At 37.6% G+C, this 14,466-nt stretch overlaps 2 protein-coding genes across 6 annotated transcripts; both read left to right on the top strand.

Moving 5' to 3' along the window:
- Positions 1–6,804: 6,804 nt before the first annotated feature.
- Positions 6,805–9,683, top strand: LOC18023651 (UDP-glycosyltransferase 82A1). The gene is made up of 3 exons (XM_006406130.2): positions 6,805–7,304; positions 8,427–9,064; positions 9,226–9,683. Exons 1-3 carry the CDS (start codon positions 6,836–6,838, stop codon positions 9,478–9,480), a joined length of 1,362 nt encoding a protein of 453 aa, XP_006406193.1. The 5' UTR covers positions 6,805–6,835; the 3' UTR covers positions 9,481–9,683.
- A 1,725-nt stretch (positions 9,684–11,408) lies between these two features.
- On the top strand, positions 11,409–14,176 carry LOC18023650 (OTU domain-containing protein DDB_G0284757). Of its 5 annotated transcripts, none has more exons than XR_002900746.1 (10): positions 11,409–11,650; positions 12,058–12,301; positions 12,392–12,465; positions 12,664–12,718; positions 12,801–12,875; positions 13,200–13,272; positions 13,372–13,420; positions 13,607–13,702; positions 13,786–13,842; positions 13,965–14,033. XR_002900746.1 is itself a non-coding variant. In XM_006406129.2 (10 exons), the coding sequence occupies exons 2-10, from the start codon at positions 12,086–12,088 to the stop codon at positions 14,021–14,023; spliced, it is 729 nt and encodes a 242-aa protein (XP_006406192.1). In that variant the 5' UTR covers positions 11,409–11,650; positions 12,058–12,085; the 3' UTR covers positions 14,024–14,176. The 5 variants fall into 5 exon arrangements, 4 of the variants coding, with proteins under 4 accessions (XP_006406192.1, XP_006406190.1, XP_024014824.1 ...); XM_006406129.2 differs by having other exon boundaries at positions 13,200–13,273; positions 13,618–13,702; positions 13,980–14,176; XM_006406127.2 differs by having other exon boundaries at positions 13,200–13,273; positions 13,618–13,702; positions 13,965–14,172.
- The last annotated feature ends 290 nt before the right edge of the window (positions 14,177–14,466 follow it).

Raw genomic sequence — 14,466 nt, 5'->3', positions numbered from 1 at the left:
TTGAATCAATACGTTAATCATCTTGGCTTAAGATTATGTCATTATCTCTCACGCTTCTTGATTGGAAATTGACTAACTTATGATCTGACTTTTCTCTGTTTTTGACTCGAGCCGACGATGTCTGCATCTCTCCTATCGCCAATGCGCTTTTCATTCAAAGACAAAGCTCGTTTGTTAAAAAAAAAAGGAAAAGTCATCTTCAACACCTCCACCAATTCACCGATTCAAGAAACAGAGGAAAGTCATTCCACCGCCATGATCACCTAAAGACAAGTGTTGTTATGCCCTGGAGATGATAAAAAGACCAAAAAATGAAGTACCCCAGCCTACGTTTTAACATGTTCGCCCATGAACAAGTTCTATTCAAGAGCAAGCTCAAACCCATATGGAGAACGGTTTCACAGATCCTGACTCCAATCTTTAAAGGGCATTTCACGAACTCATTTTGAACTCATCAGACATCAATGCCTCAACAAGACATCAAGCTCAACATAAATAAGAAGGAAGCAGCCAAGCTCGTTTGTTTTCCAAAAAAAAAAAAATATATATAGGAGGGAGTAGGGACTAGGAGACACCTCACTCCGAGACTCTGAGTTCCATCGTTCGTCGTCGTCACATCATCAAGCCCGGCTCAACATCTGCTGACCTCGTTTGCTATTATCCAGAAGAAAGAATTGAAGACTTCGTGTTAAGACCAGCAAAGAAATTGCATCTATCGGCATATTACAAGCAAAGAAACCTCAAAATTGGAGATTAACTTTGTCAACTCTACATCTGCTAGTTGACAAAATCTACTTCTAAGAAGCCCAAGTTCGCAAAGAGACAAGTTTCTATGACGGTAAATGTTACATCACGAAGTAAATGATTACGGAATTCGTCGAGATTTGTGACTTCACCAGTAGTCAATGAAGAACCAAACCAAGGTGACCGAAACCGATCTCCATTTAATCCAAAGCACCGCCCAAAGATACGAGTCTTTATTAAAACGTCTCAAAGCCGACCTGCAAAAGCTCGTCTCACTTATCATCCCCTCCAACTGCTTACATCATCAACGACGAGATATATATAAAAAAAGTGAGCTTGACGCCATCTCCGTTTTCCAAGGAGAAATCTCCATAGCAAAACCAATCACCGAGAATTTCACTCCGAGCTTCGACGTTTTCTCTGCTTTCTGATCATATCACGACCATCGCTTCGAGCTTCCCAAAGCTCTCCCATCATTCGTCGCCACCACCGCTCGAGCTTCCAGGAGCTCCGGCTTCGCCACTGCTACTCACCGCCGCACCTGCACCAAAACCAAATCGTGTTGCAGAGAAATCAGATCTCATTCCTATTGGGCTTAATTAGGTTTCTGGCCCATGAGAATTCATGAGAGTTAAGGCCCATTCTATGGCCCAAGATGATGTGAAGACTTTGGCCCATTCCTCACCATTCTCCACGACCTTCTCCGCTTCCTTGCTTCAGTAACCATGGCGAGAAAGGCAGGCGCAGCTTTCCCTCTCGGATTTCCCAAATCCATCTCCCACACCATCTTCACTTTGGATGATATCCTCATGATGCCTTCTCAACGGAGATTCCTTACAGCTGAGCTGGACTTCTACATATGCTTAATCTGGCTCGATCTCAACAATAATATCTTCAATGGAACAATTCTAGCGGATATGTTCAAGTTTGGGAACGTCGTCAAAAACTTCAGCTTTTGACATTATCTTGTCGAGCTCATCAACTTCACAGTACTGTACCTTGCGTGGGACCTGTGAAAATCATAAGGCCTCGCAATTGACATCGTCTCCACCGAGCTCAACATTAAAGCACCTCCAACAAAAAGCTAAGTTTCATCTTCTTTACTAAGTACTATAATCCAAAATCTCTAAGAGATGGATATCTTCACTATTTCATTCAAATATTGCAGGACTTATAAAATTTATAGCTCCGGCTAAATATGATTCACCAATATAAAAAGCTGCGACAAACAAACAAGATCTCACCTCGATATTTCATTCTGGATAAGAGTTTGGAAGCAGCGATGCAACATGAATATATTGAGCTCGGGCTTAAAAAGACAAAAAAGAAGCTCGGGGTATCCACCGATCTGGAAGCTACTCTTAGCTCGTCAAACCAAGCTTCCCAGTTCCATTAGCTTGTCAAACCGAGCTCTGCTAAAATTCAGGTACTATCTATTGTTCAAAAATATTCTCAATTCTGTTAAGTTACAGGGTCCGTCCCTCAAGCCGAACTACTGTTCGCAAAAAAGAAAGAAAAAGAGAACGCTTCTCTAAAGCTCTCCATAGATGAGCTCCGAGCTCCCACGAAAACTTATGCTTCTCCAAAGTTGTTTCTAAAAACGAGCTCCGAGCTCCCACTTAAGCTCATGCTTCATCACCCCTACCGAACTAAGATGCTATTAACACGTCTCTTTAGCCTCAATTCTGCTTGTTTCTCTGTCTGCTTCATCACCCATCAGTTCGGCTCAGTATTCAGAATTACGGAACTTCAATACAGCTGCTGTTCGACAGTTGTTCTAGAAGTTGAGTTCGGTTCATCGATTTTGGGCTTTAGATTCAGTTCGTCTGGATTCAGAATTTAGGGTCATCAACTTGAGTTCGTCAAATTCAGAATTTCAGAATTTCAGTTTTGATTCAGATTTTTAGTTCGGCTCAGAATTTCAGCATATCATATTCAGTTCATTTCAGATCAGATCAGTTTTTGTTCAGAATTTCGAGTTTCAGTTCGGTACAACAGCTCAGTTAGTCAGACAAGTTCAGTTCATCGACTTGAGTCCGCCATCTCAGAATACACTCTTCTCCCGAGCTATACCACGCTCAAACCTCTTCTAGCTCATCAACCGAGCTCCTTTGAAATTCAGGGTCCGTCCCTCCAAGCCGAACTGACATGTTCGCAGTCCCAACCGAACTCATCGGTATTACATCGACTACCTGACCAGTTGTTCGATAGCATTTCTCAACAATGCAACATCAAAAAGCCGAGATCCGTCTCGCAAGCGTCCACATGGCGCCGTGGTGAAAGAATCCACAATTTTTAAAGCCGGGGCCAGTCCCGCATTACTTATTCCTAAAGTCACCGAGAACAATAAGCCGAGCCCATCTCGCACACTCTGGTTCGACTTAGGAAACCTTGAGTCCGTATCGTGTGTTTACAAGAGTTCGAACTTCACTCTTCCAGCACGAGAAAGCTCACTTGGGTCCCCCAGGCCGAGTTCATTTAACTCGCACAAATTAAGCCGAACATCTCAGATTCACCGTAAGCCGAGTTCACAACACTCGCAAATGTAAGCCGAATTATCGCAATTCGCAATAGACTAAGTCGAAACTCATATAAGCCGAGCTAACAGCTTCGCAAGAATCCACCAATCTCAATTCACACCAGACTAAAAGTACTTACGAAATCCGCCGAACTCTTACATATACTCTTTCGCCGGACTGAGGGGGGGGCTTACTGTTGGTGGTGTACTCCGCACCCTCGGTTTAGCCCGGTATGAACCAAGATTGGCCCAAGTAATCCCGATTTATGATGGTTCACCCGCGGAATATTTCCTGATCTTATCCGGAAAAAGGAAATATTCTCAGAAGATAATTCCTCGAGGAAAAAGGAAGTTGTTCTTATCTGCTCTAAGAAATAAGGAAATCTGCATTATCAAGTCAAGAAGGAAAAGGAAAATCGACCGGCTTCAACCTCTATAAATAAAGAGCTCCTCGTTCATTCAAGGGGGGATTCATTCAGAACTCCGCAGAAAACCCTAGAATACATCCTCTTTTTCGCTCTGTAATATGAACTACGAATGGCTTGATCCCTTCTCAAGGGTACGTAGGCAGCTCATCTTGAGTTCAGCTATAACATCAATAAAAACTATTTGTGTGATACTCGGTATCAACAAGTTCCAATCATCATGCCAAAACGAAGCATGGTTCCCATTTGAAACATGACAAAATAGAAATGGTCTGGCCAACTCCCGCAGCTTCATAAGTTGCTTCCAGATCCAGCTTCCGGAATGCTGAAAATCGGTTGACCAAAACAATCTTCCTCGAATGATGACTTTCCTAACCCAGGCAACCCAAAGCGATCCATTTGAAGCAAAAAGAAGCCAGATCAACTTAAGGCCGTACACTTGATTTACATCCTGCAAACTCCTTAATCCAAGACCTCCAGATACTTTTGGAGTACAAACTGAAGCCCATGAAACCTTGGCACCACGAGCGGAGGATGGAACACCGTTCCACAAAAAAGAATTACATATCTTCTCCAGCGCATCAAGACCACGCTTAGGTAAAGGGAAAACTGCTGCCCAAAAATTGATGATCCCACACTAGACAGATTGAAGTAGTTGAAGTCTCCCAGCGAAAGACAACCTCTTAACAGGCCAAGCAGAGATTTTCGAAATGACTCGGTCTAATAGGGGTTGAAAGTCCTGAGGTTTAAGTTTGTGGGGTATAAGGGGAAGACCCAAATAGCGAACAGGTAAAGCACCCAGCTGTAAACCAAACCGTTCCGCCAACACTCGAGACAAGGGAAGATTGTTTCCATCCAAGAATAAGAAGGATTTATTCAAATTAAGAGCAAGACCGAAAGCCTCCTGAAACCCACGGCACACAGATAGAATGCCTTCCAGAGAACGATCAGTTCCATCAAAAAATATGAGCACATCGTCGGCAAAACTGAGGTGCGATACCAAAGGATCAAGGCATTGCGGATGAGGAGTAATAAGATTGGAACGAATAGCAATATCGAGATCCTTTGCCAATATATCCATCACTAAGACAAAGAGCGACGAAGATATAGGATCGCCCTGCCGTAAACCTTCTTCCCTGGAAAGAATCCAACCAATTCTCCATTTAAAGCAACCGAATAGCAAGGAGAGGAAATACATTCCTTAATCCAACCAACAAAGATTTGAGGAAGATCGAAAGCCTGCAAAATGTTCAAAAGGAAGAGTTTGCCATACAAGTTGTTTGTGGATGTAATTACGAAGAAAATAAAAAGAGAGAATAGAGTATTATGGCGCGCAGTTTGAATGGACGAAATTCAGATCTTTTACATAAATGAGATAATGTAGATTTTTAATTTTTTATTAAGATACATGCAGGAATTTGATCACACCAGATATTGTCATATTGGTGGTATATATTTTGTACGGACAGACACGAACTATATGTGCCCGTAGCTAGCGTTCCATTCTCGGACTGTCTTTCAAAACATCTTTGTTTCGTGTTACCTAACACCCTTTGATTCGTTCATATTATATCTATGCATGCAAGATACAATAGTATTTTTTAAAAACTAGTACAATAATAATTTTTGTAAAACTAACACTGGAAACCTTTTTTTTGATTTGTGGCCAAACATACCACTTTTCACATGATGATGATTTTTTATTCATCGAATATATATACGAAGCACATTGTTCGGGTCTCCTTTATCTCCTTTGAGGAAAAGTTCTCTCTTCAAACCGCCGGATGAAATAGCTTCCGTTTGTATTGTAGACGCTTCTTCAGCCCTTCCTTTTGCTTTGCTCTAATCATTTCTCAACTTCACTCTCTTTCAAGTTTTCAAGTTTCTTATCGCTACTGGATTGACGCCAATGACTGGCATTGATTCTAATACTGATTAGTTTTACTTCCATATTTTTCATTCTTTTTTGCTATGGACCAATTGTTTAAGTCGAACAATTTGTTAACGCGTTTTAATTTGTAACACTTGATTATTTTTATTTTGAATGAAATAATTACAATTTAGAAAATAAATAACGACATGGATGAGTCTGTAAAATCCACCGCGTGAGATCTTTAAAGATTCCAGAAACCAGGGACTCAATAGTGCCAAAGTGGCAAGTCTTGATCATGGATCTCCTTCTTCAACGGCTTTTGATCTCTCAATCCAGCTAATCGACTACTAATCTTTGTACTCTCTTTTTTTTTTTTTTTTTGACAGCCTAATCTTTGTAATCCAAATCATTAAAATAACTATTATTCATTTAATATGCAGAATATTAAATAGTGTTGCTTACTGACCAAACATCTGCCTTTTCAGTCATGGTATATCGTATACTAATACAAGTCCTACGTACGAATTCACATCTCCATACACGACTGTCTTTTATCATATCATATCTTGCAAAATCCATTTAAAAAAAAAAAATTTCCTTGCCACTTAAAAAAATTTAACATCTGAATCACCACCTTTTAATTACAATTAACCTTATTTAATATTTAATATTCGATTTAAAACATGATTTTCATTTCATATAAGAATATTTCTTCTAATGCAGCCTCTGTAAGATTACCAATTCACATTATTTTTTCAACTTCCAATTCACATTGTATGTGCGTTTGTAATATTAATATATAGTAGATGAAGATATATATATGACCAAAACGGTGGTCCATACCGGAAACATATATGTCGATAAAGATATAATCATATATTTTATTTCAAGTGACCAATGCACAAGTAACGGCTTAACAACTGGAATAGAAATTTTTTCTTAGAAATTTTTTTGTCTTCGAGTTTCATCTTTTCTAATGAGTACATTTGTTTGGACGCCTTTTCTAATGATTACATATTATTATACTAGAACTATGAGAACACACATTCATTATAGGGGAAGTCGACTGATATATATATATATATATATATATATATCAGTTACAGATTGGTTGAGTCAATATAGCACATGCCTGGTGTGCAATAAAATTGAATTAATAATTTATCTAGCTTTCATCTTCCATTCTTCCTTATATAACCCGAATTCACTATCATATAACTAATAACATATACATTATCAAAACACAAACTCATAGTTTGAGGAAAAGAGAAAGATATGAGAGTAACACAAAAGCCGAAGATAATATTTATCCCTTACCCGGCGCAAGGCCACGTTACACCGATGCTCCACCTCGCGTCAGCCAGCTTCCTAAGCCGTGGATTCTCCCCTGTCGTTATGACTCCCGAGTCTATCCACCGTCGGATCTCGACAAGTAACCAGGATCTTGGAATCACGTTCTTGGCCTTATCCGACGGTCAAGAACGTCCGGATGCACCTCCCTCGGACTTCTTCTCGATAGAGAAGTCGATGGAGAACATCATGCCTTCTCAGCTCGAACGGCTTCTTCTTGAAGAAGACGTGGCCGTGGCTTGTGTGGTGGTTGATTTGTTGGCTTCTTGGGCCATAAGAGTGGCTGATCGGTGTGGTGTTTCGGTCGCGGGTTTCTGGCCGGCGATGTTTGCTGCTTACCGTATGATCGAGGCCATACCGGAGCTCGTTCGGACAGGCGTAGTTTCCCAAAAAGGTAAGTTGCATTATTTTGACACAATGGTTAATTTACATATACTTCCATTTTGAGAAAAATGCCAATTAAATAGTATTCACTTATATAAATATATACATTATATCTACTTTTAGTTGACAGATTTTTTTTTAACATAGTTGTATTCAAATGACACACGCACACTATCAGATTTAACATACAAGGTGTTATAATTGAATAACCAATGATATCCACATGAGTTCGAGCGCCTAAGACGCAGCGTTATTGAATAATTATGTCCACCTACATACACAAGGGAATGAATATGCAGAACATTTACTTCTAATGAAGAAAATAATACATTACTTGGATGTAAATGCGCACATGTTACGTTGTATCACTGTTTACCTCATATTCCTATAGCTTATACTATAAAAAGCAGTTTATATACCCAAAGAAAGCCTATCTAAATTACTACGTCCGTATACAAATCGATTACGTAAAGCATGCATAGTTTTTAAATTTTTTTAATAAATAAAGTACAAACATATGTATTTTAAATGTATAGTTGATGAAATAAAATAATATCTCTAACAGTTAGTATTTTTTTATTTAATAATACCAACCAAGTGGACGGAAACATCTTTTAAATGTTTATCTAGTGCCTAGTGGCATTGTCATCTTGATTGAACTCAAATAAGATATGATATATATATATATGTCCAGTGTCGTAGTTTGGATATATATATAGAGCATGTTTTTTTTTTTTAGTCAATTTCATAATATATTGCCAAGAATTTAGAAAGTTTTTTTTTTTTTCTAACAAAACCAAGAAGTTAGAAAGTTGAGTATAAGATTATTTTTCTTTCTTTTTTGAAAGACATCTTGAGTGTAAAACAGTTGAACAGAACTTAAGAGACGTAGACCGTTTAAAGACAAGATAGCATTTAATTAATCGGTGTGATTAATCCATCTTACGTGTTAATAATATCTTGGTGGTTCCGCGAAGCTTACGTCTATTTCTTTTGATTCACGTTAGAGAAGAATTAAGCAAAGAAATAAGAATGAGTCACAAGTAATTTTCAAACAATATGAACGTCAAACACGATATCTTTCTTTTGTTATTTTCACTTGGTTTCTAAATAATTGCACATTGCTATGTAGGCTGTCCACGTCAACCAGAAAAACCATTAGTCTTACCACAGCAACCGCTCCTATCCGCCGGAGATCTACTGTGGCTGATCGGAACTCCGGCAGCCCAACAAGGACGGTTCAAGTTTTGGCAAAGAACTCTAGAACGAGCAAAAAGTCTCCGATGGATATTGGTAAACTCATTCAAAGACGAATATGAGGATAAATTCTTTAAAGAATTCAACAAAGAAAACAACGGTCGTCTAAACCCTCAAATCCTTTATGTCGGTCCATTGCATAACCAAGCAGCAGCAAATAATATAATCTTAACTAAGAATCCTAGCTTCTGGGAAGAAGACAGATCTTGTCTTGGTTGGCTCCAAGAACAAAAGCCAAACTCAGTCATTTATATCTCATTTGGAAGTTGGGTTTCTCCTATAGGAGAATTGAATATCAGAACATTGGCATTGGCTTTGGAAGCGTCAGGAAGACCGTTCCTTTGGGCTCTAAACCGGGTTTGGCAGGAAGGACTGCCACAAGGGTTTGTGCATAGAGTCACCATAGTCAAGAACCAAGGACGGATCGTGCCGTGGTCCCCGCAGATCGAAGTTCTTAAAAATGATTCAGTGGGTTGTTACGTGACTCATTGTGGCTGGAACTCGACCATGGAGGTACATACCAACCCACTATTTCAAACCTAACTAAGTTTCCATGAAATGTCTTTATATAAATATTGTTAAATTTCACTTTACATTATTACATATAAACATATTTCTAATACGTAACATATATACATAAACAATTAATGTGTTTAAATTTGTTTGTACAAAAGGCGGTGGCAAGTTGTCGGAGGCTAGTGTGTTATCCGGTGGCCGGAGACCAGTTTGTGAACTGTAAATACATTGTGGATGTGTGGAAGATTGGGGTGAGAATGAGCGGGTTTGGAGAGAAAGAGGTTGAAGATGGGCTGAGGAAAGTAATGGAGGATAAAGAGATGGGTGAGAGATTGAAGAAGTTGAAAGATAGAGCAATGGGGAATTATGAAGCTCGTTTGTGTTTGGATTCACTTTTCAAGGATGAGATATGAATAATTGGGAGAATAATACATCATAATTGTTATATTTTTATATACCAGTATTAGTACATGATCATTGATTTGATTCAACTGTTGCATGATCAAGAATAAGCACGTGAGAATGTAATTTTTTTTTTCGAAAAAATCATTGAATCAATGATGTGTTGATTCAACCATTGATCGGAGTTTTTATTTGGTGCTATATATATTAGTTGTTTTTTGGGTTTAATGTTAAATAACTATATTGATTGTTTTTAGTATGGAGCTGCTTTAGTGGACGCATTTTAACCCCATAAACGAAAATATTTGACTCTTTGTGAGCAAAAAGTAATGTCAATTGGACAACGTTTTCCTTATACGCATTTGTATAATGGAGATTGATTTCAGAAGAATTTCTTCATCTTCAATGATCTTGAAAAGAAGTAAAAGTCAATACTCAATAGTATCGGCTTTGAAATACTTATTGAAGCATACACGAAAAGCTAAACGCAAAGCCCAATAGTTATTCTCAAATCCATGTAACTAGGGTTTCTAGACTAATTTAGATTATATATATATATTTCGTTAAATGCATCTTTGTAAACAATTTTTGAGAGTTGGGTCGACAACTCTCCTTCTTCTCCATTTTATGATAACAATCTAAAATTCTTTTGATCTTGGTGACAATTTAAGTTTTATGTTCTTTCTATTTTCCTTGCATTTCAATAAAGCTCTTTAGAGCTATTTCCCATTTTCTATGAATCTATTCTTGGTTCAAATGAAAGGATTTTGAAACTCAAAGAGATTTTGAACTGAAATTCATTTTTCAAAAGCTTGAAGACTCCATTACAACTGAGCTTAAAATTTATACACAAGTTCAAGCAGAAGATTTGTTGATGTCGATAAGAAACTTGGTCATAGCAGAAGATTTGTTGCCTGTAATTACCATGTCATCAACATAGAGTAGTAACATGATGACATCACGATCATGTGCATAAACGAACAGCGATCTTGATTTTGCTGCAAACAAATCGAAATTCAAGCAAGTAGTTGCTAAATTTTTCAAACCAAGCTTTTGGTGCTTGTTTAAGACCATAAAGAGCTTTACAGAGTAACCATACATGATTAGGGTGTTCTTTGTCAACAAAACCAGTTGGCTATTTCATGTAGACAACCTCTGTGAAAGCTTTAATTTACTTGGTTTGGTTTTTCCTACATGCTCTGATACTATGTAGGAGAGTTCAAGCCAAAAAGATTTAAGCTCTTCAGAGAACATTGAAACAGAAATCAAGATTATAAAATAAGTAACTCATAGAGTTTTATCGTGCAAGAAAATAAAAGAGGGAAAAAGCTTTAAAATTGTCACCAAAAACTCAATAACATTTGATCGATATATTGAAAATGAGAGAAGGGGAGGCAACTCTCCAAAGTTACGAATAATGTTCTTCATAAGAGCATATATATATGAAACTACTTGCTTGGAACCCTAATTACATTAGCTAGACAAACATGGGCTTGTATAACATATAGATTTGTGGATTTATGTTGGACTTGTCATGTGTGTGCTTTAATAATACTCTATTTCTATTAATTATTAAACTATTTTTTTTATATTAAATATATAATCAAGTCGGATCTGAAAATTTGAGAACTATAAACAATTTTAAAAACATATTACTAAGTTTTGTTTTTGTTTTACAATTTGGAAACCAAAATATTTATGTAAATTTTTTTTAAAAAATTGTGAACCAAAACAAATTTTTCATTAGGTTGGCAACCAACCAAGTTGCAACATGTATGTAATATAATACACAGCTTAAGTGAATATTCGATGTGAAACAAATAAAAATAATTAGACGACAAAAAAAAATCGTAGAGACACGCACGCGGCACACGTGCGGTACAACTGAGCAGAAGAAAAAATGGCTGACGTTTGCTTTGACCGCCAAAGAAGACGAAAACGAGTCTTGAAGAAATCACGAAAAAGAAGAAGAAATATCTCTCGCAGGAGACAAACGATTCCTTCTTCTCTTTTTCTTTTGTCTGCAGTAATCTCGCGTCGGAGAGAACCTTTTTCACCTTCTCCTTTGCAGTCTTTCTTCCCTGAAGTTTCTCTCTCTTTTTTCACGATTTTGATCAAATTTTGGGAAATCGAGCTTTGCCGAGTCAAGCGAACGGATTGATTGTCGGTTTCTGAATTTGGGTAATTATCTGAGATTTTTTGTTTGCCATTTTGGTCGAACATCGGATCAATTTTAGGGGTTTTAATTCCGTTTCTGGTAGTGTCGAACATTTCAAAATCGCTGGTGGAAATTGAGTTTTTTTTTTTGGTTTCAGTTTGAAATTTGGGTGATTGAATGAGTTTGATCTTTGGTTTGGGTTTCTTTGATTTTGTGCGATTAAATGGAAAGTTATCGTCTTTTGTTACGTTTCTCCAGATCAAGGTTTCATCTTTAAGTATTCGTCTTGGTGGGTTTGGCTTTAGATCCTAAGAAAGCGTTTATGATCTCATACTGAAATGTTTTTTTTTTTTTTTTTGTTGCGCAATTCGAGAAGCTTAAGCCATTCGAACTGATCAGAGATACAGATACTCTTTGTCTTGCTTCTTAGGTTGTATCTAGTATAGAATCCAAATACCATGGATGAACACAAAAGGAATCCATTTGCAAGTGCAAGCGCAAGTGCAAGTGCAAGAGCAGGGGGCAGTACAAGTGCGAGCTCGAATTCGAGTTTTAGTAGCAGTGTGGCGGATACAGAGGATGATCAAACCATTGCACGTATATTAGCAGAAGATGAGACCTTGAGAAGAGAGGGAAAGCTTGGGAAGAGACTATCTCATTTAGATTCTATCCCAGTATGATAAATAGATAAACTTCTTTTTACCTAATCTTCATATATTAGCTTGAATGTGTTGGGTGATATTTTCATATTTTCGTATTGGCAGCACACTCCTCGGGTTAACAGGGAAATACCTGATATAAATGATGCAACATTAGACCATGAGCTACTCTCTGGAAGGTTCTTATCTTCTTACAAAACGTTCCTTTAGTGTCTTCCATATTCTTTACTGCATTCTTGATTTGATCCTGATTAGATAATTTATTTGTTAGACGCCTAAGGTGGAAAACTAGTTGCCTTAAATCTGTATACGTAGTACTCAAAAACCGGTTTTTTGTAAGTCTGGATCATCCTTGATGGTCTCTTGTTTTTGTTCAGGCTGGCCACATATGGTTTAGCTGAGCTACAAATGGAGGGAGATGGAAATTGCCAGGTACGTCTGAAACATCCAGACCTTGTGAGGATTCTTCAAAAAAAAATTTGTATTGATTTGATCTATCATACTTGTTTGCCAGTTCCGAGCTTTAGCGGATCAGCTTTTCCGCAATCCAGATTACCATAAACATGTTAGGAAGCATATTGTAAAGCAGGTACTGTCTGAGAACCATTCTTGTGCCTAAACTAATAGATCTGTTCTGGGAAGAATGTCGAGCTCTGTAGTTAGTGTCTTTACGGATGACTGTTTAGTTTAGATACTAGCTGTATTACTTTACTCTTGCTTCTTCTGAAAATTATCTAGAAGCATCACTTAGGCTGTGTTTCCTGTCTCTGGTGACTTGGTTATTCAGCCTCCGGAAATTTTTTTCAGCTTTAGCAGTTATGAACTCCTCTGGACTTGGGTTCTCTTGAATGATTTGCCTGTCTTGATTAGTTAGTACTGAAAATGTTTTGACTTAGCATGTTCGTTTTTTCAGTTAAAACAGCAACGTAAGTTATACGAAGGATATGTGCCAATGAAATACAGACACTACACCAGGAAGATGAAAAAGTGAGACGTCTTTGATTTACTTAATTTTTCTTGTGTCAGCAAGTGAATAACTATTCTCGGAATCATTCTTTTTGCTAATTAATTTTGGATGCAACTAGACCAGGTGAATGGGGAGATCACGTTACTCTTCAAGCTGCTGCAGATCGTGTAAGTTCTTATAAAGAAAGTATCATCTTTTGAGCTTACTATAAGACTAGAACTGTTTATAAATACACCTCAGAGATCAAATCATCTATTCAGCAACTGTATCTTGAGGAATCATCACAAACTTCCACCTTTTGTTCGCTCACATTTTCGTTCTCTTTTTACCTGAATGACTGACTGCTGACTCAGCATTACTGTAGTTCGAAGCCAAGATCTGCTTAGTCACATCCTTTCGGGAACAATCCTACATCGAGATACTTCCTCATAACAAGAACCCTCTTAGAGGTAAAAACAAAACCTCTCTTTCTGCCTTCTTACTGTAAGCCAACTTTACTCGGTCCTAACCGTTTTAAACTTCTGTTCTGCAGAGGCTTGGCTTAGCTTCTGGAGCGAAGTACATTACAATTCGCTATACTCTAGTGGAGGTAAGAGTCAGTCTCTTCCATCAACTCTGCTTTTATTTAAAAGTCATTTATCATCATCTTTAGTTAACTATATCTCCATGACATTTCTGAATCTCAATCTCCATGTTTTTCTGAACTATTAGTTCTTGCTCTTCCAGATCTTCCCACAAGAAAACCCAGAAAGAAGCATTGGCTGTTTTAGGATTGTATACTACCTTCCTCAGATTGTGTGTTTACTTTGCAATAACCTCACTTTGTTATATGCTTCTAATTGGTTTTCTCTCTCTCAACACTTCCATTGTAAAACAGCGTGTAAACATTAATATTTTTATAATCATTAATCTCAAGTTTAGTTGGTAATTCTGAAACATAACGAGAATACAACTGACAACGGCAAACAATATTCATAGTTTAAAGAAGTGGACCATAATGAGATCGATCTGAACCGACCGGACGAAATACATCCACATGGACTAAATGTAACGTGTCGTACAGTTATATAAGTTGATATATAAATAATAAGTCTATGTGTTGAATGTTTTTATAATTTATAGTTTGGTTGAGTTTGGAACAAGTAAAGCAATGGCCCTTAAATCACAAGAATAAAAGAATCGGTGGGATCGGGCAGATAAAGCATAGCATCAT

The sequence above is a fragment of the Eutrema salsugineum genome, unplaced genomic scaffold, assembly GCF_000478725.1.
Source record: "Eutrema salsugineum unplaced genomic scaffold, Eutsalg1_0 scaffold_13, whole genome shotgun sequence".
Lineage (NCBI taxonomy): Eukaryota > Viridiplantae > Streptophyta > Magnoliopsida > Brassicales > Brassicaceae > Eutrema > Eutrema salsugineum.
Note: the sequence above shows the minus strand (reverse complement) of the source record. Positions and strands in the feature narration are given on the sequence as shown.

What these genes read in the sequence shown, in the direction of transcription:
- LOC18023651 (XM_006406130.2), top strand. Translation starts at nt 6,836, where the DNA reads ATGAGAGTAACACAAAAGCCGAAGATAATATTTATCCCTTACCCGGCG. An exon ending in AGGCGTAGTTTCCCAAAAAG is followed by an intron (nt 7,305 to 8,426) that starts GTAAGTTGCATT and finishes ATTGCTATGTAG; the next exon opens with GCTGTCCACGTCAACCAGAA. An exon ending in GCTGGAACTCGACCATGGAG is followed by an intron (nt 9,065 to 9,225) that starts GTACATACCAAC and finishes TTTGTACAAAAG; the next exon opens with GCGGTGGCAAGTTGTCGGAG.
- LOC18023650 (XM_006406127.2), top strand. Translation starts at nt 12,086, where the DNA reads ATGGATGAACACAAAAGGAATCCATTTGCAAGTGCAAGCGCAAGTGCA. An exon ending in CTCATTTAGATTCTATCCCA is followed by an intron (nt 12,302 to 12,391) that starts GTATGATAAATA and finishes TCGTATTGGCAG; the next exon opens with CACACTCCTCGGGTTAACAG. An exon ending in CATGAGCTACTCTCTGGAAG is followed by an intron (nt 12,466 to 12,663) that starts GTTCTTATCTTC and finishes GTTTTTGTTCAG; the next exon opens with GCTGGCCACATATGGTTTAG.